Source organism: Ictalurus punctatus, chromosome 15, assembly GCF_001660625.3.
Source record: "Ictalurus punctatus breed USDA103 chromosome 15, Coco_2.0, whole genome shotgun sequence".
Taxonomy (NCBI): Eukaryota; Metazoa; Chordata; class Actinopteri; order Siluriformes; family Ictaluridae; genus Ictalurus; species Ictalurus punctatus.
Window position 1 is genome coordinate 15,025,227 of NC_030430.2, and position 23,077 is coordinate 15,048,303.

General features: G+C 37.9%; 4 protein-coding genes and 2 non-coding genes across 8 annotated transcripts in view; 4 read left to right on the top strand and 2 right to left on the bottom strand.

Moving 5' to 3' along the window:
- Positions 1–2,447, bottom strand: part of ebp (EBP cholestenol delta-isomerase) — a 3,614-nt gene extending 1,167 nt beyond the window's left edge. Inside the window, exons 1-4 of one of the 2 annotated variants that reach the window (XM_017486413.2) lie at positions 2,235–2,447; positions 1,707–2,054; positions 247–283; positions 24–154 (exon numbers count right to left, since the gene is read on the bottom strand). In XM_017486413.2, coding sequence (XP_017341902.1) covers positions 24–154; positions 247–283; positions 1,707–2,016 — 478 coding nt within the window. In that variant the 5' untranslated portion in view covers positions 2,017–2,054; positions 2,235–2,447. The remainder of the gene's footprint in view (positions 1–23; positions 155–246; positions 284–1,706; positions 2,055–2,234) is intronic. The other variant, XM_017486412.2, reaches the window with a different exon arrangement.
- An 801-nt stretch (positions 2,448–3,248) lies between these two features.
- Positions 3,249–3,320, bottom strand: trnah-gug (transfer RNA histidin (anticodon GUG)). Its single transcript has one exon. It is a non-coding gene; the product is annotated as a tRNA-His (tRNA).
- Positions 3,321–3,963: 643 nt separating this feature from the next.
- Positions 3,964–4,035, top strand: trnae-uuc (transfer RNA glutamic acid (anticodon UUC)). The gene has a single exon. It is a non-coding gene; the product is annotated as a tRNA-Glu (tRNA).
- A 354-nt stretch (positions 4,036–4,389) lies between these two features.
- ccdc115 (coiled-coil domain containing 115) lies at positions 4,390–7,904 on the top strand. 2 transcript variants are annotated; one of them, XM_047160340.2, is made up of 6 exons: positions 4,390–4,723; positions 4,831–4,934; positions 6,147–6,253; positions 6,410–6,604; positions 6,708–6,756; positions 7,266–7,904. In XM_047160340.2, the coding sequence occupies exons 1-6, from the start codon at positions 4,613–4,615 to the stop codon at positions 7,282–7,284; spliced, it is 585 nt and encodes a 194-aa protein (XP_047016296.1). In that variant the 5' UTR covers positions 4,390–4,612; the 3' UTR covers positions 7,285–7,904. The 2 variants fall into 2 exon arrangements, with proteins under 2 accessions (XP_047016296.1, XP_017343584.1); XM_017488095.3 differs by lacking the exon at positions 6,708–6,756 and having other exon boundaries at positions 4,395–4,723.
- A 963-nt stretch (positions 7,905–8,867) lies between these two features.
- Positions 8,868–13,325, top strand: si:dkey-109j17.5 (uncharacterized). The gene is made up of 2 exons (XM_017488097.3): positions 8,868–9,848; positions 11,370–13,325. Exons 1-2 carry the CDS (start codon positions 9,699–9,701, stop codon positions 13,152–13,154), a joined length of 1,935 nt encoding a protein of 644 aa, XP_017343586.1. The 5' UTR covers positions 8,868–9,698; the 3' UTR covers positions 13,155–13,325.
- Positions 13,326–18,076: 4,751 nt separating this feature from the next.
- apobec2b (apolipoprotein B mRNA editing enzyme, catalytic polypeptide-like 2b) lies at positions 18,077–21,440 on the top strand. The gene is made up of 3 exons (XM_017488098.3): positions 18,077–18,503; positions 20,396–20,931; positions 21,185–21,440. Exons 1-2 carry the CDS (start codon positions 18,232–18,234, stop codon positions 20,928–20,930), a joined length of 807 nt encoding a protein of 268 aa, XP_017343587.1. The 5' UTR covers positions 18,077–18,231; the 3' UTR covers position 20,931; positions 21,185–21,440.
- The last annotated feature ends 1,637 nt before the right edge of the window (positions 21,441–23,077 follow it).

The window sequence follows — 23,077 nt, forward strand, 5'->3', positions numbered from 1 at the left end:
ACAGGAGTAAGAAAACATCTCACCTAGAGATACAATTAGCTGCAGAACATATCTGTAGGAATGATTGTACAAAAAGGCCACAACAATCCATAGACTGAAAGGTCCCCATAGACATGCAGTCACTGTCTCCATACACACAGTGAAATTATCAGCTCTAGAAAAAAGATACACAAAGAAAACTTATGAAAAAGGTGCTCCCGGCACAACATGAATTACATAACAACACAAGTTAGATTTACAACTTACATGACATATCTGCTGTCACCTTTTGAATATTCCTTCCCTGTGAAAGAAAAAGAAAATCAATACTGACAGGAAATACACTATCATCTGCATATACAGAACCTCTGTTGGGAAATTTCGTTAAGTACATCCATCAGTTCTGGCTAGCAATTGCAAGTTCAAAGTAATAAACTGAAATTTGTTTAAGAATTGGTTTTCCACTACACAGTCACAATACAACTATGCTACCTACAATAACTGAGCTTTTTTTTTTTTTTTTAAATCATGATCTGCTGAAATCATTTTTCTTAAGTTTAGCTTAAACTGTCTTTACATTCTGATCTATCACTAAAGTAGATTCCAAGAGAAAAAAAAGCTGTATTAATGAATCTGCAAACAAAAACATGATCTTCCATGTCTGTTAGAAAAAATGGCTACAAAATAGCCTAATGCATAACGTGCACGGCAAAAAATAAAGTGACTAACTCCGGGGACAATGGAGAACTTAAGACTGTGGCTAGGTCTAGTAACCACAAGATCAACACTAATTAGAGCAGCTTTAAATCTAGCGAATTAAGCTGACACACCTACAAACACAGAATTTATTTATTTTTAAATCCATTGTTAAATGTTTTTGAAGGTGTTGTGGTTGATAAAAATTACTTCCTACAATGGCTCATAATGGGAGTCCTAAAACTGCTATATCCAGGGGAAATAGGCATCCAGGTATATAGTCATATAGGTCATTTTGAGTGTCTAGTTCTAGTTCTAGTCTAGTTCATTTTGAGTGTCTAGTCTAGTTCTACAATGATCCTCTTTTGTTTTATTCATTTATTTTACAAATTAATGTCTATTAAATACGAAATTGTTTATTGTTAATACATCACATTCACATCAAGCCACATTTAGGCTTAAATTAAGTGTGCATACATGCGGTTTTAGTCTTTTCACTGTCCTGACATGCAGCACTAGCATAGCTAGAAGTGACAACAGAAAGAGACAGCGCCCTTTGAAAAACATCTCTCCTGACTTTCTGAAAAGCCGTGCCAAGACATGCAAGTTAAGATTTCCCACTAGCTTGTAAGCCAGCACAAGGATTTTGATTTTTAGTCACTTATTTACCCATATGTGACTGACATAATAGTATGTTCAAATGTTAGAGTAGTCCTAAATTGTGCAACATCTGGAATGTGTTTTTTTTTTTTTTTTTTTTTTTTTTAAATTGTAGTGTAGGGTCGCAGAAAGTTTGGGAAGCCCTGGTCTATTTGCAATAAGCCAAAGCTTATTGATATTTTTATAATAGATATTAGATATTATAATTATAATAGATATTTTTCCAGTCAACTGCAGGGATTCCTTGGTCCTGAACTTACTAGGCTACATCCAGAAATTTTTATCAATAGTTTATAATTCCAACTAATGAAATTTTATGGCCATTTTACACTGATTGTGCACAAGACTTTTAAGGGTTAATGTTCACTCACAAAGTTGAGAAAGGAAGCTCTGGTCTGCTGGAATGATGGTGTAGTAGAGAGAGAACCAGCCCTCAATGACACCATGGATGAAGCCACAGACAGTAAACCAGCACAGCGCTAACCTTCTCCAGACACCCAAATGTCCTCCTCCGATGCTCCTTCCTGTCAGAGTCCAGGCTAACAACATCAACAGTCCTGACACAGAGAACAGGAACGTGACAATCTCCAACATGGAGCGCTCATTTTCTGTGTAGTTTGGGATGGACAGGTCTCTGGGCCAGTACGGGTGACTTACAGGTTCAGCTGCCATCTTTGACATCTACAAAGACACATCTCATAATCTCAGTGCAACAGCAACTGTACACCAGTCACACAGACACACAAAAATAAACACAAAGAGGTAAGGAAGGAAAAATAATCAAATAAACTTGTTAATCAGCTAGTCATGATATGGAACTACATATAAAAAATTACAAAAGTAAGGGAAGCATTAAGCAAACAAGACCATGCTGCACATTTACCATCGTTTCTACTTACCTTGAATTATAAGTAGAAATATCAGCAAACGAAAATGCACAAGAGAGATAAACTAAACTAAAACTAATGAAAGACCTAAGGGCTGTAAGAAAACGTCCAAGGCGTGCTAGACGAAATTTATAATCTAAACATGTCATAAATGACAGCAATCCTATGAAAACAGATCGCACCACAGAGTTACAGCCCACTATAATACGCCATGACCAATAAACACTCACGGTGCTGTGGAACCAGACAGGCTGAAGAAGCGCGCTCACGATTTTATTGGATGGTACACTCGGAACACAGCTGACGTCACTCGCAATGGGGAAACGGGATTGGCTCCGAACCCACAGACAGGGTCATGTTGAAGTAATGAACTTTAACCCAGGTAGCTTCTTACACGGTAGCCATTAATGGGGTTCCCCCCCAAACACAAGTGGTGAAAAGCTTGCATTTAAATGTTATTTTACTTTTTTAAACATTCATCGGGCACCTTGTTTGTGTTGTTTTTTTTAATGTTGAATTGCCCCACGTTATCAAAATGTCCCACTGTATTGCTCATGTGTAGCTCTTCATAAAACAATACCGCCAAACAGTTATGTATTTTATCATTAATTTGTTAATATTACCTTATAAAATATGCCTCCAGCACAAAACTACATCTAACATATATTGATAGTGTAAATAATTTTGTTGGCATTTTTAAAAAATAGGTTAATCTTATGATCAGAAAATGCCTCCAGCATTAAAATATATGAAGAAGCACAAACTGGGCATGGCACACACATGGCATTTAATTATTCTTGTTTACAAGAGTGTCAGTGATTGTGCGACAAAATAAAAAATACGGCTTCGTCTTTATAACAACTGTAAACAGTGGAGCCTTCAGAGTAAATATGGCATCAGTCTTATGATCAATTAAACCAAAGCATGTACTTTGTAATCAATACATTTATAAGTATCCAAAATGCAGATTAAGTGTGTTCTAATGAACACAGTGTAGTTTAAGAAAACTCGAACGACTCTTTTCTTTGCCGTGACCCGGATTCGAACCGGGGTTGCTGCGGCCACAACGCAGAGTACTAACCACTATACGATCACGGCAAGCTATTGAGGCGCTGGGGGATGAGGCTGAAAGATCGCTTAAAGAGCACGTCATTACCTACGGTTACAGCTAATGTAATTGTGTTACTGTTGTGTGTAAACGCTAGGTATAAATTGGAGTTACTCATCTCCACTATCCCGCACAATGTCAAGTTGACTTGCTCAAAAATCCAACTTCTTATACGGGGCTCGATAACTCAATTTCAAGGTAACATATAGAGCTAATAATTTTCTAGTTTAATTTAAAGTTTCCAAACACCCCCATTCCGAACACACTCGAGCTGGATCAGGTATGACTGGAGCTACATGAAAAGGGTACCAGCTGTGGTGCTGGAGAAAAAGAAAACACATTTTACAGGACATTTTAACGTTTCCCCTACTATAACCCCTACTATAACACATCCACTTCCACTAAAGCAGGTCAGTTAGTTGAATCAGGTGCGTTGGGAGCAGGGGAAATACAAAAATGTGTAGGACAGCCGGTTTTGAACTTGTGGGCTAAGATAGAAATAAGTTTATTAGCTAGATTATCAAACCTAGAACTAATCATGTGTGTAAATATTTATCAACTAGTGGAAACGAATAATTGGATCAAGTAACACTATTATAATTATAATTACAGATATCTGTTCTACTACCCAAGTCCCATATGGTCTAGCGGTTAGGATTCCTGGTTTTCACCCAGGCGGCCCGGGTTCGACTCCCGGTATGGGAATGAAATTTTTTTCCTTAGGATTTCTTTAATAGCAATACGAACATTTAAATTTTGCTTTAAGTTTGGTGTAAGAAGCTTTGTAATATGCAGTACTGCCCAAACGAGAATGAGTCTACATTTACACTACCGTGCAACAAATTTGCACTTTGATTTTCGGCTTTAGCTGAAGATTTAGTTGAAAATGGCGTACACATGGCTACAGCTGTCTAACACGAAACAAATCAGACACGGTCGGATACGTTGTCAACTCACTTGATGTGGTTTATGTACAACAAAACATGTTTAGCATAGTTGCTTGTGTAAATACTCTGTAAATTTAACCTGTAAACGTGGCCGTTGTTCACAGGGACAGGAACCCGGAAATATCATCACCTTCTATCAGCTGACTCGGTGTCATGTGACCTACAATGGCGGCGTGGTGAATGGAGAAAATACAGGATAACATACAATAAAAACACAAATAATGACGCTTTATCACAATATTTGATCGATTCTGTTATACTGCACGAAGCTGATTGTCGCTGTCTGAAATATATTAGCTTTCGTTAAACCTCAGCTGCGAATCACACGTGTGGAAATGGGTCTAGATCCTGCTTCTCTCCGCTTAGACCAGCAGTTACTTCAGTTTATGGATCAGCTTGAGATCTTGGAGGAGAAAAGACAAAAACTTAACACGCTCATAGAAGAGGTAAGACATTGTAACTGCGATCGTCTGTACTTTAGTTGAATACACCGTGTTAGCTTGATCTGATGTTTAGTACCTGTTTTAAACCAGGGTAATTTGTCTTTCCACAGGGATGGTTTAACATTTCCAAGGCACGTTACTCGATGGGGAACAAGCATGTTTCCGCCCTGCAGTATGCCAGTGACATGGAGCCACTTGTACATGTTTATGAAAGGTACTTAAACATATACCTGGAGTTACTGCAGGTCTCAGAAAATTACTGCGAGTCTCATGTGTAAATATGTGACACAATTTCTTCTACCAAAAAAGAAGCTAAAATGAAAGGTCATAATTGACAGTACAAGCAAATAGCTTCCTGAAGGCTGGCATGTCTCAGGAACTAAGAACAGAAGTGCTTGTACAGTGGAGGAACTATCTTGTTTCATTTGGAAAGGTTTTGTTCGCTGTAGTTTTTACAACCACTGCATATACAGTTGAGGTAATAAGTTTACATTTGCCTTGCAGAATCTGCAAAATGTTAGTGATTTTTTTTTTTTTTTAAATGAGAGGGATCATAACAATGTTCCTGATAATACTGCAAAACAGTTGTTTACATATAATCCACGATACACAATAATAACCGAATTTACACAAATGAACCTGTTAAAATGTTTACATACATATTATTTTGTTTAAAGATCTTATTTTTTCATTTAATACTGCACTTCAGAAGCTACATAAGATATGTTTACCAGAAGACAAAATAATAATTTACAGTGATCGTCCTGTTCAATTTGATGCATCATGTTGCCTACTTTAGAATCACTGAAGAATGACTGCACCTTGAATGATTTAGAATGTTTTCACCTTTTATGTAATAGCTGTGTACGAGTCCCTCAGTTGTCCTCAGTATGAAAAGATGGATCACAACATCATATAACTGCTGTTGGAAAGGGCTCAAATATGCAGAAGATGCTGGAAAAACAAAGTGCAGGACCTGGAGAATTTTTCTGAAGATCAGTGGGCAGTTTAACTGTTCAGGAATAATCAGGGACTCATGAACAACTATCACAAAACATAAAAACAGTCATTGATCATCCAGGTAACAACACACAGCATTCAGAATCGAGTGTATGTAAAATTTTGAACTGATTCATTTGTGTAAATTCAGTTATGATTGTGTCTTGTGGACTGTATGTAAACATCTGTTATGTGAAATAGTTATTCAGGGCAGTACTAAATAAAAAAAACTAAATGCAATTTTTATGATCCCTCTTATTTAAAAAAAAAAAAAGTTAACATTTTGCAGATTCTGCAAGGCGTATGAAAACGCATGACCATTACATTAACGTGTACATTATATGCACACCTATTGTAGTATTTAGTTTTAGAGTATGAACAGTAGTTGGAGTAATTTTGTACACATTTGTGTTAATCTCAAATGCAGCCAGACAGAAAAGGGTGATGTGGAGTTCAAGTGTGTGCGAACAGAAGACAAAGCAGAAGAACTCAGAGAGAGTGATACAGTAGAGACCATAGGGCCAACAGAGGGAGGTAAGACTGAAATGGAAATTATTTTCTAGCTGGTAAATGGATTGTAAATCAAAATAATAATGCATGCTATTTCTCAAAAATTACAAAATGTACAGAAATTGAATTTTGGACTTTTAAGGTCACAAAATTGTTAAAGCAAAACTCTTTTATTTGTAGGCCTTAGAAGGCGGGTAAACGTTAAAAAGAAAGAAAATAAGGAAGAAAAAGACACTTCTAAAGATGAATGTGAGAAGGATCCTCAGTTTAACTCAACGAGTGAGAAATCTCCATGTCGACATCAAGATCCTCTGAAATGGTTTGGGATCCTTGTCCCACAAAACCTTAAGCAAGCTCAGACAGCTTTTAAAGAAGGTAAGTGTAAAACTATGGAAAATCTATACAAACACATTGACCTGCAAATAGGCTTACATAGGCTTTGTAGGCATGGTTTTGAAGATCTTATGCAAATTATTAGGTTGGGGGCACTCTCTGAAGTTAGCAGTGCACCTGTCTGTTCATATGGAGTAAGTAAAGCAAACTACAATACAGTGTTCTATTGCCCCAGGACACTACTTTTACACAATGTAGAGGTGTTTTTTGTAAATAAATTTAAACCTTCACTTTTCAGCAAATTTCCATCCAGTTTGTTTTATGGTGGTGAAGTCAGTATGAACAAGATGTTCTAAAATTTAGAAGCAGTAAGACATCTAACAAATTTAAAGGTCAAAAACTGTAGTAAATGGCAAACCTTGCCTTTACAAAGCTAACATGTATAAAACACAAAAAACGATATACTGAGCTTACCATTGTGAAACACTTCTTTCTTATAAAGATTTCCTTTGCGCTTTTGTTCTTGAGGAAATCCTAAATATCTTTAACAAATCTTTAGGCTATTTTGCTCTTTAATAATGTTTACTAGCAAAATTCTGAGAAAATAACTTACTGGATTTTTTGTGGCCCATAGCAAAATTGTTAGTAATGTTACTGTTTTTCTGTGCATTCATATAATATTTATTTTGTTAAATTTTTGCAGTCATTACTCTAGCAGCTGAGATCTCAACCCTGCAGAGTGCGATTGTGAAAACTAGATTGGAGATGCAGTCTCAGATGAAGGATAAACAGAAGATTGTCTCTGAATTGAAAGAATAATGCATCATACATGAGTGTTTAGTTTGTTTTTCCTAATTTTATATTTATTTCTCAGATGTTGTACCAGTCCCTTTTATGTACTACAATGTGAGTGATTCTTAACTTGGGGGAAAAAAGAATAAATCTTGTAATAAGCTTTTTAATGCAGTAATAAATTGTGGTTAACAAATGCATGTTTACACAGCTACCCATTTACCTGTCAATCAGCTACAGCAGTGAAAAATAGTAAGAAACCTTAATTTAAAACTTTTTTCATACTTAATTTTGCTAATTGTTACATTTAAAATGAGGGTTTCTAAAGTTTTCCTAAACTTTGCTTTTCCATTTGAAATTTGGTAGATGTTGTACATTTGTGTAAATGAAGTAAGTCACAATTTATGCATCCACAAATAGAAAATGCAATTGGAAATACAATTTATAAATAGAAAATAGTCTGGAAAATACTTCCATAATCAGTGTTTATGATAAATAAATGTAAAAGGTATTAAATTATTTTAGTGTTATTAAAGACAATGAAATATCAGTTGCCTTGACTGCTTTCAAAATACTGGTATTGGCATCATGAAAAACATTGGCCATCCACTAGTACTAATTTGTACTTCACTTAAAACGGGGTTAGAAATCTTTGCTTAAAGAGACACTGTTGTCAGTCTGGTCCAAAGAGTGATGTCAGAATCTAGCCACCTGTATACTTATCCATAGAAGAAAAATATATGGATGACAGAATGCCAAATTGAAAACATATGTATCGTTGAATGTATCACTATATCTTTCAAAATATTCCTTAGTAAATAAACAAATGCATCAATCGATTAATAAATACATCAATGTTTTATTTAAGAAGTTATTTAATGATTTATAGAATGAGTCCGTGCTTCAACATGCGAATGGGCGGTGGGTTTAATGTCACGAGTCACAAAGACACATTAAAAATATGTCAATATAATATAATAAGGTACAGTGGCTTAGTGGTTATCATGCTTGCCTCACACCTCCTGGGTTGATGGTTCGATTCCTGCCGCTGCCCTGTGTGTGCAGAGCTTGCATGTTCTCCCTGTGCTTCAGGAGTTTCCTCCAGGTGTTCTGGTTTTCTCCCCCAGTCCAAAGATATGCATTGTAGGCTGATTTGCATGTCCAAAAGTGTCCATAGTGTATGAATGTGTGTGATGGTGCCCTGTGATGGATTGGCACCCCGTCCAGGGTGGCCCCCACCCTATGCCCCCTGAGATAAGCTCCAGGTTCCCTGAAACCCTGTAAGGATAAGCGGCACAGAAAATGGATGGATAATATAATGTATTAAATGTGTTTCAGGGTGCACTTTCTCTTTAACTTCCGTCATTGAACGCGTGTTGTGCTGTCCAATCACAATGGCAGGCCTGTTGTCCAATCAGAACAACTTATCCTAAAGGAGGCCCACCCTTCTTTGGCAAATCGAAGCAAGAAGTCCTGAATAAATGTTTAAATAAATCTATAAACAATTAAACAAAATAATTAATTAATCAAGAAACAAGTTAAATGTATAATCAAATATTATTTGTTTGCTTGGTCAGTCAGTCAATCAGTCAGTTAGTTAAAGGATAGAAATATAAGGATTTAATTTTGCATGTTCCCGTCCACTTTTGTTTAAAATTTGGAATTGACATTGTAGCCATCAGCTCCCTCGGCTTCTCAGAACCAAAACAGCTAGATGTACAAGTTAGGTCTGGTTTTACTTCATGATAACGGATAAGTTGCCGAAGTGAACGAAAACTAATTCCCAAGACAAACCGTTCACCTAACCAATACCTAAAGAAAACAATAAATCCTGGTCAGACACAGTTTTCATCTTGAGTGCGCCTCTTTCCCCTCCTCTAGGTAGAAATGGAAATGGTGGAAGGAAAAACCCTCCCCTTTGATGGGGGTACTTCCTTCTGTCCAAAACACTAGCGCGCGCGCACACACACACACACACACACTCACTCACTCACTCACTCCTGTTTACAGCCGCCAGGTGTTAACCTTGTTGTGTGTCGTCTGATTCTGGCACGGGACCGTTAATACGCATTGTTTTGTTGGTTAACTGCAAACCTTTTCTCATAATGCGCAAACGATACGTTTGGTGTCACATTAGCTGAAAGCGCACTTGCAGACTCCAGGCGTGTTGTCATGTAGGACGACGCTGAAGATACAGAAGATCATCATCAGCAGCAGCAGCACTGCCTATTGAAGCGGAACGCCATCACGGAATTGTGCAAAAGCGCAAAGCAGCTAGCTGTCGATTGCTGAATGTATTAAAGGTGTCTCGTTGCTTCAGGCTCGGAGGATTTCACATTCACAGATGGCGTCAAATTCTCGAGTGTCCATTCTGGATTATTTCAATATTGTCTTTGAGGGCGAAAATGGCAAAATTGAATCTAACTGTAAAGCTTGTGGCACAAGGATACAGGCAAAGCGGACAGTTACCTCTAACTTCGTTACACATTTAAAGGTAAGTGACTTGAAGTGTATGCATTTTCTGGACTTCATCCAATTCAGTCAGATGCTCATGAGAAAATGCTATAGGCCTGTATTCAAATATGTATATATTGTAAATTCTGTCCCCTTATAAGGACGTGTATTTTGAGATATCATACAAATTCAGCTGCTGAATGTGTATTTGCATTTTCAGTGTCAATACGCTAATCCTGTCAATCAAGCGCTGTGGACTTTTTGGTGCCAATCCACCTACTGGCATGTTTTTGGACAGTGGGAGGAAGCCTACACTGATGCTGAGAGAACTCCACGCAGACAGTAACCAGAGCTTAGTATTGAACCGTGGACCCTGATGCTTTGAGGCAGCTCTTAAATTAGATTTCTTCTTGTTTCTGACTGAAGGAATTTTTGGCAGGGTGGAAGAATTTGGGACAAACAACAAAATTGGTAACTCTGACTTTGCAAACTGGCATCAAGTTCACAGACTTTGGGTGGAAGGTTTCCAAGTCCAGGATTGGTCATTGTGATTCTAATGTTAAAACCACACAGTTTCCCTAAAATAATTGATCCCCATTAGGTCCTGAAATGTTCTCTTGTATGTCTGCATATCTTGATTAAAATGAGTAAGCCAAGGCAATGATGACAATAGATTTGTTCGGTGAACATAGTCTGCTTTGTTTCATGTATTTAATTTACTGCAGTGACTAATTTAAAATGACATTTTTTCTACTGATACACCATTTCACCTGTGAAATCATTACATTTAATCATAATTATAGCCCACATGCATGTGTAATAGAATATGCATCTATGGTATGCATAGAAAAACTCCCTCCAGTTTACCTATTTTGCAAGGAAGAATGCAGGACAGGATACAATACTCCACACAGTGCATTTGATTGACAGGGCTACCTTGTTGATAATGAAAATGCAAATGCATACAGGGTTGCAACGGAGTTTTATTTGTGGACGTGTTGGAGCGTGAGGAAGGAAAAATGCAATATCAAACAGAGGAATTGCTATGACTTTTTCAATATTTCAGAATCATAACTCTTAAGACATTGAAGGTGAAATGACGAATGGACTTGCATTTTATTTCATGGCAGCCATTATACATTGTGCAAAAATGCAAATGCATGTTTTGCAATTGAATTTGAATAATGGCTCATATTATGTGGCGCATTAATAAGGACGATGCAACTGCAAATACATGTTTGAATTAGCATTCTCTACTTAGCATTTGAATGGAGTCTGGAAATGCTGCAATAGTGATGGACAATTGATTTGATTTATATATATTAAAATGGGTTGTCGGTTTTCCCTATCAGACAAGGGTTCAAAGTAGAACCTTTTTAGGGAGTGAGGAACCCTTAACTATTCAAAGAACCCATGAGGAATCTTTGTATATGTACACATAAAGGAATATACTGTAGACCTTAATGATAGCAGGGGATGATAAATAAACAAAGAATACATGCAAGTTTTTATTTTAAAATGTTCAATAACCAATAAAACCCATCTTCTTTCCCACTTTCAGCGTAAACATCAAGCAATGTATGATGAGTTTTTGAGGAAAAAAGATGTCAAAAGAGAGGCATATTCTTCTGGGGCAGTGCAGTCCTACACACCTATAAGTGGGGCCAGTCGAGCAGCTTCTCAGAGTGGGGCGGGAACAACCAAATTTGACCGGAGTGATCCACGACAGTCCCTCATTTCTGAAACAATTGCCAAGATGATCATCCGTGACTTGCAACCTGTGCAGATTGTAGAGAATGAGGGCTTCCGTGAGCTACTTAAGCTCCTTGAGCCCCGTTACGTCCCAGAACCGAGCCATTACATACAAAAGCAGCTCCTTCCGACTTACAGCTACCAAGTACAGCTAGCTACCAAGCTGGCTCTCTCAGGAGTCGAGTCCTGCAGTATCACCCTAGACCTGTGCACGAGCAATGCTGTGTCTGTCAACAACACTTCTGGCTACCTGGGAGTGACATGCCATTTCATAACCCCAGACTGGCATATCAAATCCACACTGTTATCATGTATTCCTCTCCAAAATTATAGGGACACACAGCGCATGCTCACTGAGTTCGACGAGATCTGTCATGTTCATGGTATCTCGGGTAAGGTGTTTCGCATCGTTGTTGATCCCTCCCCTTGTGAAAGCCGATCTACCTTCCGCCTGCCTGGTTTTTATCTTCATGGTAATGGTGTTGTGGAAGATGAGGAGGAAGATAGTAGTGATGAAGAAAATGGTGCAAGCAAAGGTACGAATGCTGTTAGTGGAGCAGAAGAGCAGAATTCTTTAAATCAGTGCCTAGGTCGTTGTAGGATAGACTGCTTTGCGCATTCACTGAGTCAGTGCATACGAGAAGGGATTTGTTCCTCCTCTCAGATATCTAAGACTCTCACTAAAGCAGCTTGCTTCTACAACTATATTGTTGCTACAGTGACTCCTGAAAAACTTAGTAAAGTGTTTGTTCCTGGCACAGTAGGAAATGGACAGCGCCCATCAGCTTTGGACAGGCACTGGAACACCCAGCTAAAGACAATGCGACAAATGCTTGAATCATTGGATTTTTTGGAGGACATTGTGGATAGAAATGACTTGGCTCTCAACAGTGTTGAAAAAGCCACTCTGCAAGAACTGGTTGAAATTTTGGAACCTTTTGAGGAAGCCACAGATATGGTCCAGGGAGACAAGCATGTGTCCATCAGTCTTGCCCTCCCCAGCGTCTTGGGCCTACGTAAGCACCTGGCAGAAGTTGTGACACACCAGTGTGCAGGACTGGTAACAGGATTGACTCATGCACTGGACCAGAAATTAGCTGGCATCCTGGAGGATCCTCTATTTGTGACAGCCACTACCTTGGACCCACAGTTCAAGCTTTCTTGGAGCAGTGACCGGGACTGGCACAAGCAGGTTCTACTGGAGGAGATGGGAAAGCACACCCAGCCTGTGAGTCCACCAGAGCCCAGTTCAGATGCTCAGCCATCCCCATCTAAACGCAGCAGACTATTCTCTTTCATCAAAGAAAGGCCATCCACACAGGCCAAGAGTATGGAGCAGGAGCTGGCTGCATACCTGCATGAGGAGCCCACAGATGAAAATCCCCTGCAGTACTGGAAGCGCAAGTCTATTGATTTTCCTCTACTTTCACTAGTGGCCAAGAAAGTGTTTACAGTGCCAGCTACAAGAACAGCAGTGGAAAGGATATTCTGCCTCGTGGGCAAAACCCTAAGACCCGAACACTGCCGACTCCTTCCAAAAAACTTAGATACACTGATTTATTTGAAGGCTAACTACAGCATATTGTGGTCTTAACTGCTTTACAATTGCATATTTACATGACACAGACAGTAGATTTAGAGTTCTTGGAGTGTTTTTTTTATTTTTTTTTATTTTATTTTAAATCAAAGGATGCCTCAAACCCAAAATCTATGAGCATAAAACTGCAGATTCACCCAAAGTAACATTAAACTGTTTTAGTCTGTATACAGGTAATGAGACATTTATTGAATCAATCATTTGGCATGTTTTACACATTTAACCCATTGTTGCCTCTACTTGTTTTTTTCCTCATCAATTGTATTTACATCTTTTCATTTATAAGACTCTCATTCAGAGTAATTAAAGCATAGAGCTGAGCAGTTGAGGAATGTGAGCCTAATCAGGGACACAACGGTGGCCCTCTTGCAGTCGTAAAAGAGAACACTTGCTAATTCAGAGCCGCTCACCTATGTTATAAACCTATGTTATAAAATCCAAATAAATGATTAAGTTAACAACAGTAATGAAGTTAATCCTTAACACAACAGATTCTTAAAAGGCGTTAAAATGTAGAATCTGGGCTCCCATGTGTTGCAATCGAAAAATGTATGTTCTATCATCTGGAGATCATGAGTTTGAATACTGACCATGCCGTTGCCATCTGTGGAAAAAAATTTGGGAGGAAATGGGGAAAAAAAATGAAAGAAAATCCAGTTTCCAAAGAACACAGTTATTAAGGGAAGTTCATGCTGGATGACAGCTGATCATCCTTGCAGTGGAAAATTACATGTAAGCATGTGTCCCCCCCAGACATGATTGAGAACTTGCAAATGCCTTGGTGAAAGAGTGGGGTAACATCTCACAGCAAGAACTGACAAATCTGGTGCAGCCCATGAGGATGATATGCACTGTAGCACTTAAAGCAGGCAGTGGACACACCACATACTGACTGTTACTTTTGGTATTGCCCCCCCCGATCAGGGCTTCGTTATTCCTATTTCTGTTCGTCATATATCTGTGAAACCTGCTCAGATTATGTCTCAGTTGTTGAAAGAAATCTGCTGGAAATAAAAGCAGTTGAATGTGAGAGGATGTTTCTTTTTTTGCTGAGTATAGGTGCTGGGTTTATGTGCCAGAGTTATACAACATTTGACAGACATGCAGAGCCTCTGTAAGAGCTCCATTCTACTGTTCATGGTCGAGTCGTGCAGTGACGACGTGAACAGGACAGAGTAAAACTAGAGAATTTTTCAAAAGTCTGGTGGTGTATATATAACACATCAACGAGACAACAATTAGATTACATCTATATGGTGCATTGGCATTGCATAAAAGTTATACTTTTCTATCTCTCACCTCCCTTTTTTCTGTTTGCCCCATAAAAGGAACATACAACTCAATTAATTCCTTGATTCATTCAGTAAATGCTTTACCATGGTCAGAGTTGCAGTGGATCTGGAGCTTGGGAACACTGGACACAAGGTGAGAATACACCTTGGGTAGAATGTCAGTTCCATAAAAAGTGTTTGTATGCCATAACCATCCGTTGCCAGGAGCCAAGGTAGCTAAGCTGACCACACTGCCTGGGCATACTCTCTCCTTTGTCAATTACAGTGACACTAGCCAATTGTGGGCAGATAGTGCTTTCCTGACCACGAAAGAGCAAACAAATGGCAGCATATTTCAAACCTTTTCAAATCCTTACATTAATTAGAAAATGCTCATTCAAACGTATGAACAAGACATAATTCAAATTCAACTGCAAAACATACTATATTGAAGAAAAACAACATACAGTGACATTTCATTTTCAGTATTTAACAAAGTATGGTTCTTGTTAAAAACGCAATACCAATTACTCCAGTTGCACTTTCGATGAGGACACATCGCTAAAAACTGGCATGTGACAGAAAATGTGAGACTCTATACGGACAGCACCATGAGCTTCCGGGACTGGTAAGGCTAGTGATGATTATTCCCCAAGCAAATGGAGTCATATTTTCTATACCTATTAGATTTGAGCACATTTTCGGAGTTAACCGCTCATAGAAGACTGGATGTATTTCCTGGACTATTTTCAAAACTAATTGCATTTGATATTTGTGGACACATACATTTTGACATAATTCAAATGAAAATGCAAATTGCATATTACTGTTTGCATTTTGGTCCAAAGCAAAGTCCATTTGTAATTGCATTTCCCATGTCTTATGAGTTATGACCTGGTCATATCAAAATAGCATTAGCAATTACTCCGTTTGCTATTTCATTTCCAAGGCATCCCGTATGGAGCCTGCCAAAATTCAAATGGAATATCAATTCTCCATGCATTTGCATTGCACAGTCAATCACAGTCAATCATCACTGTCAATCAGTGATGGGGGTGGGAGTATATTATAGGGCGTGTTTGTATTTGGAAGTGTCGTCAATCACAGTCCACTGCATTTTAGGGTGTGTTTAGATATATTACAAAAAAGGAAAACATGAAATGAAACCCTACCATTTAAAACAAAATGTAAACCTTTACAGTCGAATACAACAAGGATATCAGCAATAATATGAATATAGGCATATTCCTTGGTTGGTCATTATAGAAAGATTTTTTCACACAAAACAGTCCTTATAGTAACAATATTTCAATAATCTCAAAACAAAAATAACAGCAGCAGCAAAGGCATGAAATGACAGAATAAAGAGGAAAAGAAAACACATACTAGGGGTTAACATTCAAAGTAAACGTTCAATAAATACACTAAAATTCGGGCATTATTACAGTTATTCTTTAGAAATTTGTGAACCCTCCAATTCATTTTAGAGAGACAGAAATCTGGGAGAGTTTTTGAAGAACCTACATTTACGTATTTAATATTTAGCTAAGATCAGAATGTTATATACCATAAATTAAATTCTAATGTTTATTATTAATACCATATTTAATATTTTTGTATCCCCAGTCAGGTATTAAATATTTTGTCTTTAACCAAAGATGGAGGTTGTCCCCAAGTTCTTTTTTTTTTAATTTTTAGTTTAGTTTTTAGAAAATTTGCAAGAAACAAATGTTCCAGTGTAGATATTACACATATTACAATCCATATTAAAGCTGTGATTTAAGAACTCATTACATGTGTAGATATCATTCAGAATTTTAAAATGAACTTCCTTAGCATTGGGTAAGATTGTAAAAGAGAGATATTTTGTTCACATTTTTTCCACCTCATCTACAGAATAGTCAAATACAAGATTTCTCTTTCTGAACTGAACAGGAGAAGATTCGGCAGACAGGACAGATCTTAGAACACTGTTGCTACACTTTTTATCCAGAAAATTTTGTCCAGAAATGACTAGGTTGATCCATCTTGGCACCGCAGGAGATTAAACCAATGAGCCTCTAATTGGTTGAGTAATACCAGAATGAACAGCTTTGAGTAATGTTCAGAGTTAATGTTAAAAGCATCGACACAATCGTCTGTTCAGCACCTTTTCATTCTTGGCCATTGACTGTGACTGATATCACTTCCAAATACAAACACACCTTATAATATACTCCCACCCCCAACACTGATTGACAGATTTCTGTGCAATGCAAATGCAAAGGGAATTGCGATTCTATTTGAATTTTTGGCAGGCTCCACATGCGACACCGAGGAAGTGAAATAGCAAACGGGGTAATTGCTATTGCTATTTTGATATGACAGGGTCATAACTCGTAAGACATGGGAAATGCAATTGCAAATGAACTGTGCTTTTCCATTTGAAATTTGGCAGACAGTGTACGTTCGTGTAAATGAAAAAATGCAAACAGTAATATGCAATTTGCATTTTCATTTGAATTATATCACAATTTATGTGTCCCAAATAGAAACCTCCATTTCCCTCCTCTCACTGAGTAATTTCCAAGTCAGGGACAGCAGGTGGGCAATTTTTATCCTAACACAATTTTGTCATTGTGTTCTGATGTTACTTCCAACCAGAAAGTCCCCAGCAAGGATTGCACTGTATACATACACAACATCTGATATGCTCATGGCTACAGATTTATGCTGCACTTAAAATAACTCTGTGTGTCATTAACTGATCTATGATCATTTTCCTCCACTGCATCCATTAAAATATCCAAAGCAAATAAACAAAGTTTACATTAGCATTTTTCTCTGCATGTCAGTTAGGGGGGAAAAAAGGTTTATGATTACATTCTACCTGTACTGAAACAAATAGATGTGATGGAACGAATAATGAAGGCAAATCAGTTTAGCTAAACCCAGTTTGATTCTATGTTGCTCAGTGGGAGATTATCTTCAATTATCTTCCATTAACACCACATTAAAAAAAAAATACTTTGCTCATCCTGCAGTGCAGCAAATGCATTATAACAAACCCAGGGCATTTAGCTTGTGTGCATAGTATTTACTGTACCTAATGCACAACCCGATGATAGTGAAGAAAAAGCTAGAATACCTGTCAAGTAAGAAGACTGTTATGGCAATAATATGTTCTTTCTGTTTAAATTTTCTCATGAATAGTTGCTTATCTGCATGGGGCTGACTGAAATGTACCCCACTGCTGGGGCTTCACTGACCTTTAGTTGGCCTTCATGTGGGGGCATTATGGCTTAGAGTTTAGTCTGTGGCAGTATCTGAAGGGACTGTCTTACACTGGACACACTGCCAAAAATGTTTATTAATAAACTGTGTTGGTGGTGTGTAGACAACTTTAATATCAAGCAGAATGGGGGGAGTCAAACACATTGGTCTGATTATGTACAAGTATACTATAAAGAACAACAACCTCTTGTCTTTGAATTTCAATTGAAAAAGAAAGAAAGGTCTGGAAATGACACCTGTTCACAGATATAATGTATCAGTATTGGTCCCATTGACGTGGAGGGTTCAAAATAACAGAATGCACACAGACCTGCCCCCCTGTATTATCATAGGTTCTTTTTATAGCATATGAACAGGAGAGAGCAGCTGCCCCTCTATTTCCTGGTGACATTCACTTGCTCCATATTCTCTGTAGACTGAAATCACCTCTACACACTCACTGCCAGACTTTAGTCCATAGCTCTGTCCCTGGCTTACTGACACATAAGCTGCTGTATTTCTCCAACCTCAGCTAGGTACCTATCTCAGTCATGGCAGACAGAAAGGCCACCAGCAGGGCAAGCACAAAAAGGAAAGAGAAGAATGTGGAGAGCAAGGCTGAAAAAGAGCTGGAGAAAAAATTGGAAAACAACACAGAGAGCAATGAACAGATGGAAAAAGAGAAGGTGAAAAAGAAGCCGGAGTCAGAGGACGAGAAACCAAAGGGAAATGGGGAGACAGTCCAGGGGGCTCAAGGAGGTGCTGAGGATGGAGAATTTCAACTGGAGCCTATAGAACTGCCTCCATTTGAGATCATCGTAGGGTAAGTGTAATTCACATAATTAATCCAGTCACTCTTGCTATGCTCTTTATCATTGATTAACTAATCTCAAGGGTTTGTCATTGCTACGGAACTGTGGATATTTATAGTAGCATACAAGTCACCTTAGTATTATAAGGTTCTGTCTGGGTTATGACCAAATGGGAGATAATATGAAGTTACATAGTGATACATATCACTATGTAAAAGCCAATAATAGATAAAGTGGTTTCCTTTACAGAGGTTGACTGATAAATGAGAATATGGAATAACATGTGATGTGATTAATATAATATATGATTTATTGAAATAATTGCTTCTATCACAACTTGTAGGCTTGAGTTATGACATTTCAGCCAATTTTGCTTTATTTCAAGTTTTGCACATCATACTCAAAAGTTCATCTATGTTGTTTAATAAGGTTAGAGCTTATATTAACTCTGAGTACAGCATGAGCATTTGCCCACTGCCAATGTAACTATAGTAGGCATATTAAACTATTATACTGCAGTAACTATGAAACCATTTGCCAAGGTTTATATTATAACACTACTGTATAATATAATTATTACAGCTGACTAATTAGTTAGCTAGAATGTTACATATTTTGCCTGTCACATTGCATTATATCTGCTAGCATTATTTATGCAAAAGACTTCTGGCAATTTACAAAGAACAATATGACTGTTAATTTAATAAACAATAAAATGTTAGTTCGCTGTAAAGACAGGTGGTTAAATTCCATTTGTAAAACTAATTCAAATCAATTCAGTGGTATCTCAGCAGTTAAGACAATGGACTTCTGACTGGAAGGTCGTGAATTCAAATCCTGTCAAACTTATTTTTCAAAATCTCATTGAACATTGAACTGCCTTTACTGGGGATATCTTCAATATTGTTCATGATGCCTGTGAAGACCACAGACACGTGGATATCCAAATGTGAACGTGATGCCCTCAAGTAGACAGGTTCCTGGATTAACATCCCTTTGTCATCAGTGTGCACCTCTTCTTCCAACCAATCCTACTTGCAAATTCCCACCACAACACACCATTCGCAAAGTTATTGTCCATCCATCAATCCATCTTCTACCGCTTACTCCTTTTCAGGGTCACAGGGAGCATCGGGCACAAGGCAGGGTACACCCTGGACAGGGTGCCAGTCCATCACAGGGCACAATCACATACACACTCACATTCATACATTACGGACACTTTAGACACGCCAATCAGCCTACCATGCATGTCTTTGGACTGGGGGAGGAATCCCCCGCAGCACGGGGAGAACATGCAAAGTCCACACACAGATGGCCCCGGTGGGAATGGAACCCCGGACCCTGGAGGTGTGAGGCAAACATGCTAACCACTAAGCCACTGTGCGCCCGCAAAGTTATTGTGTATATCAATATAATATATGGTGGCAGTCAACCCTTTAACCCCAAACAAGCATTCTTAGTAGCCAGCATGCATATCTACATTAGTGTGCTAGGTATAAATACAAAGTACTAGGAGTCCACAATTAAATGAATGATAAAAATGATGAAGCTCTACATGAACTGAAATCACAGCAACACAATAGCTTTCCTGTTTGGAAACTGGCTGATTCATCTACAGAGTTTTTTTTTCAAGCATCCCAGGTTTAGAAAAAGTAGGAAGCACATTGATGACTTCAGATGGATGTGATTAGTTCAAGTACATATGGTTTCAGGAAGAACATGGGATGTTGATGTCCTACTTGAAGAAATCACTGCTAGCACAATGGACATCCTTTAAATAGGCAGCATGAAAATCGGTGATAATATTTTCCATGATAAGTTGTAAAAGATATCATATAAGCAATTATTGGCACTTGCTCTAAAGTGAAAACTTTGTGGATTTTCATTCCTACCTTCCCAGTGATCGTCTGAACCCGTCCTTCTTCAAGTTCCAGTTCAAAAATGTGGAGTACTCTTCAGGCCGAAACAAGACCTTCATTTGCTATCAAGTGGACATAAAGGGTGGTGCAGCAGAACCTGAAGGTCTTCGTGGGTACTTGGAAGATGAGCACTCAGGTGCTCATGCTGAGGAGGCCTTCTTCCAGCAGGTGTTACCTCAATATAACAAATCTCTGCAATATACAGTCACCTGGTATACATCATCCAGTCCCTGTGCAGCATGTGCCACTAAATTAGGAGAGATCCTGCGGGCCCGAAAAACGCTGCACCTCAACATTCACTGCTCCCGCCTCTTCCTGTGGGAGGAGCCTGAAATACAGGCCGGGCTGAAGGCCTTGGCGAAAGCAGGGTGCAAACTGCGGATGATGAGGCCAGTGGACTTCAGCTACTTATGGTCTACTTTTGTGGAAAATGAAGAAGAGAGTTTTACACCATGGGAGGACTGTCAAGATAACTATGAGTATTACGATGAAAAGCTGATCAACATTCTGCAGTAGGGTAGGTGCATCATTGAGTTTTTATAATCAGGAGGTCAAACATAGCCAAGAGTGCACAAAAGCTTGATGTCAGTTTCAAAACAAGTCATCGCTTAATGCTTGCTTAAATCTGAAATAGAACTATTCCCAGACAAAGGGCGTGTCAGTAGCACTAGTCGATTCAACCTGAGTTAGCTTTATTATTAGAAATCTGTAATTTATCTTCATTCACTAAAAGTCCCAAAAACTAAACTACTTTTCTCTTTTCCCCCTAGGATTCAACTCTTACAGGACACAGTTTTCCGCTCACTGCACGTGCATCTTTTGTCTGCTGGAATGTTGTGTTGTTCTGTCCACTGTCTGTCCAACACAGACCCACAATTATGTATCTGAAATGATGGACAATAATGGAGTACAAATACTGCACGGTTGTAATTAATCATCACCTTCTGTTGTTCGTATGTTACTCTATTATTTACACTTTGGGAATTGTACTCTATTTGCATTAAATGGAATCTAATTTAGACACCATTCTAGTACATTGTAACATTAATTAATTTATATTTTGTACATTTATAAAGGTACATTTAAACACAAAATATTCAAATGGTTCACTTAAAGGGGCATTACATACAGTATATACATTATGCATTTACTTTTGATACTAAATAGATACATTTACTCTACTCTAAAGGTGCATATTTGATTGTCATTAATTCATTTTCAGGGGGCTTTTGAGGTTATTAATATTATCCTCCTGAGGATGCTCCCGAGGGACCATCTCAGATTTGCTAAATTGTGAAAAGATTCACGCTTGTATCTTAGTTTCTGAGATATAGAGGCTTGAAAAAGGAGGTGTGACCCACAAATCTATATTATCTCTCTCTCTCTCTTTCTCATATCTCTCGATACCTTGATTAATATAGTTTGGAGTTTGGGTCATTGTACCAAACTCATATTTTGTGCATTGTGCTAAAACAGTGGTACAATTCTTTTTATGGTAGACTGTGTCATACATGGGCAGCATGCTTTTGAATTATAGGCACCCCCCCCACCACCACCACCCCCCCACAGCCATTTTTAACAACACCTCATAAATCAAAAAGGTTGAGTTCTTTCAGATATACACCTATTTGCTAAAAAATGAACTATATCATGAGTAATAGATATGAAAATTTGAAAGATCTGATGTTCTTTAATATAGAAATATTAGGATTTGTAACAACTTTATTTCCAGACTCAAGGTCCATTAGAAAACAAACATATAACAACACATACAAAATTACATACAATACAAAACATTTAAAAGATACAATTACACCAGTATTTTCTCATAGGTGACTGGTATCGCACCACACTTTGCCTAGGGTTTGACAACAGCATAATAATAGCATTAATTAATTAATTAATTAATTAAGTGAAGTATCCAGCCGACAAATAAATTTATACATCAAATTTCTCAATAAAGTCATAAAAGTCTGTACTCTTGACATACAAAATAGATTACTTACACTGCTCCTCCTTGGTTTTTTCAATATAATCCTCATACAGTCATCGTAGGCAATCTGAACCATACATACTAAACTTAACCCACAAAGTAACAGTATAAAAAGAGGTATGCTCTAAAAGGTTAATCTGATCCGAACACACATAAAATTTTCTCACCATCATATTAGCTTGGGCATATAACATACGACACTGCCTATACATATCCTCATCATCATACATTTCATCATTAATTATGTGCCCCAATTATTTCGTATTAGTACATACATTTAGTACTTGCACTGACAGATAAAAATCTGGAAAATTAACCTTATCCCCTTTTGTTCTACAAATCATGGCAACACTCATTTTTGCATTATATTGTACATCATATTTAATCCCATAATCAGAACATATATTTAGCAGCTGTTGAAAGCCAGCACTACATAATATATAAGATGACTGATTAAGATATTACCAAGCATACATCCAGTCTTACAGTCACTTAATTGTTCTGACAATTAATTCATATAGACATTAAAATGGGCTTGGTGAGAGTAGACCTTCCTGCCGCAGTCCATTACCTACTCCAAAAGGAGCTGAGACACTATTACCCCATTTTATTGTCATACTCTGATCAGCGTACCAAGATACCAAAATTCTTAGTATGTTGTGAGGCACAC

Coding starts and splice junctions, on each gene's coding strand:
- ccdc115 (XM_017488095.3), top strand. CDS start 4,613: ATGGGTCTAGATCCTGCTTCTCTCCGCTTAGACCAGCAGTTACTTCAG. Junction 4,935..6,146: donor CTTGTACATGTTTATGAAAG/GTACTTAAACAT, acceptor TCTCAAATGCAG/CCAGACAGAAAAGGGTGATG. Junction 6,254..6,409: donor CATAGGGCCAACAGAGGGAG/GTAAGACTGAAA, acceptor TTTTATTTGTAG/GCCTTAGAAGGCGGGTAAAC.
- si:dkey-109j17.5 (XM_017488097.3), top strand. CDS start 9,699: ATGGCGTCAAATTCTCGAGTGTCCATTCTGGATTATTTCAATATTGTC. Junction 9,849..11,369: donor ACTTCGTTACACATTTAAAG/GTAAGTGACTTG, acceptor TCCCACTTTCAG/CGTAAACATCAAGCAATGTA.
- apobec2b (XM_017488098.3), top strand. CDS start 18,232: ATGGCAGACAGAAAGGCCACCAGCAGGGCAAGCACAAAAAGGAAAGAG. Junction 18,504..20,395: donor CCATTTGAGATCATCGTAGG/GTAAGTGTAATT, acceptor CTACCTTCCCAG/TGATCGTCTGAACCCGTCCT.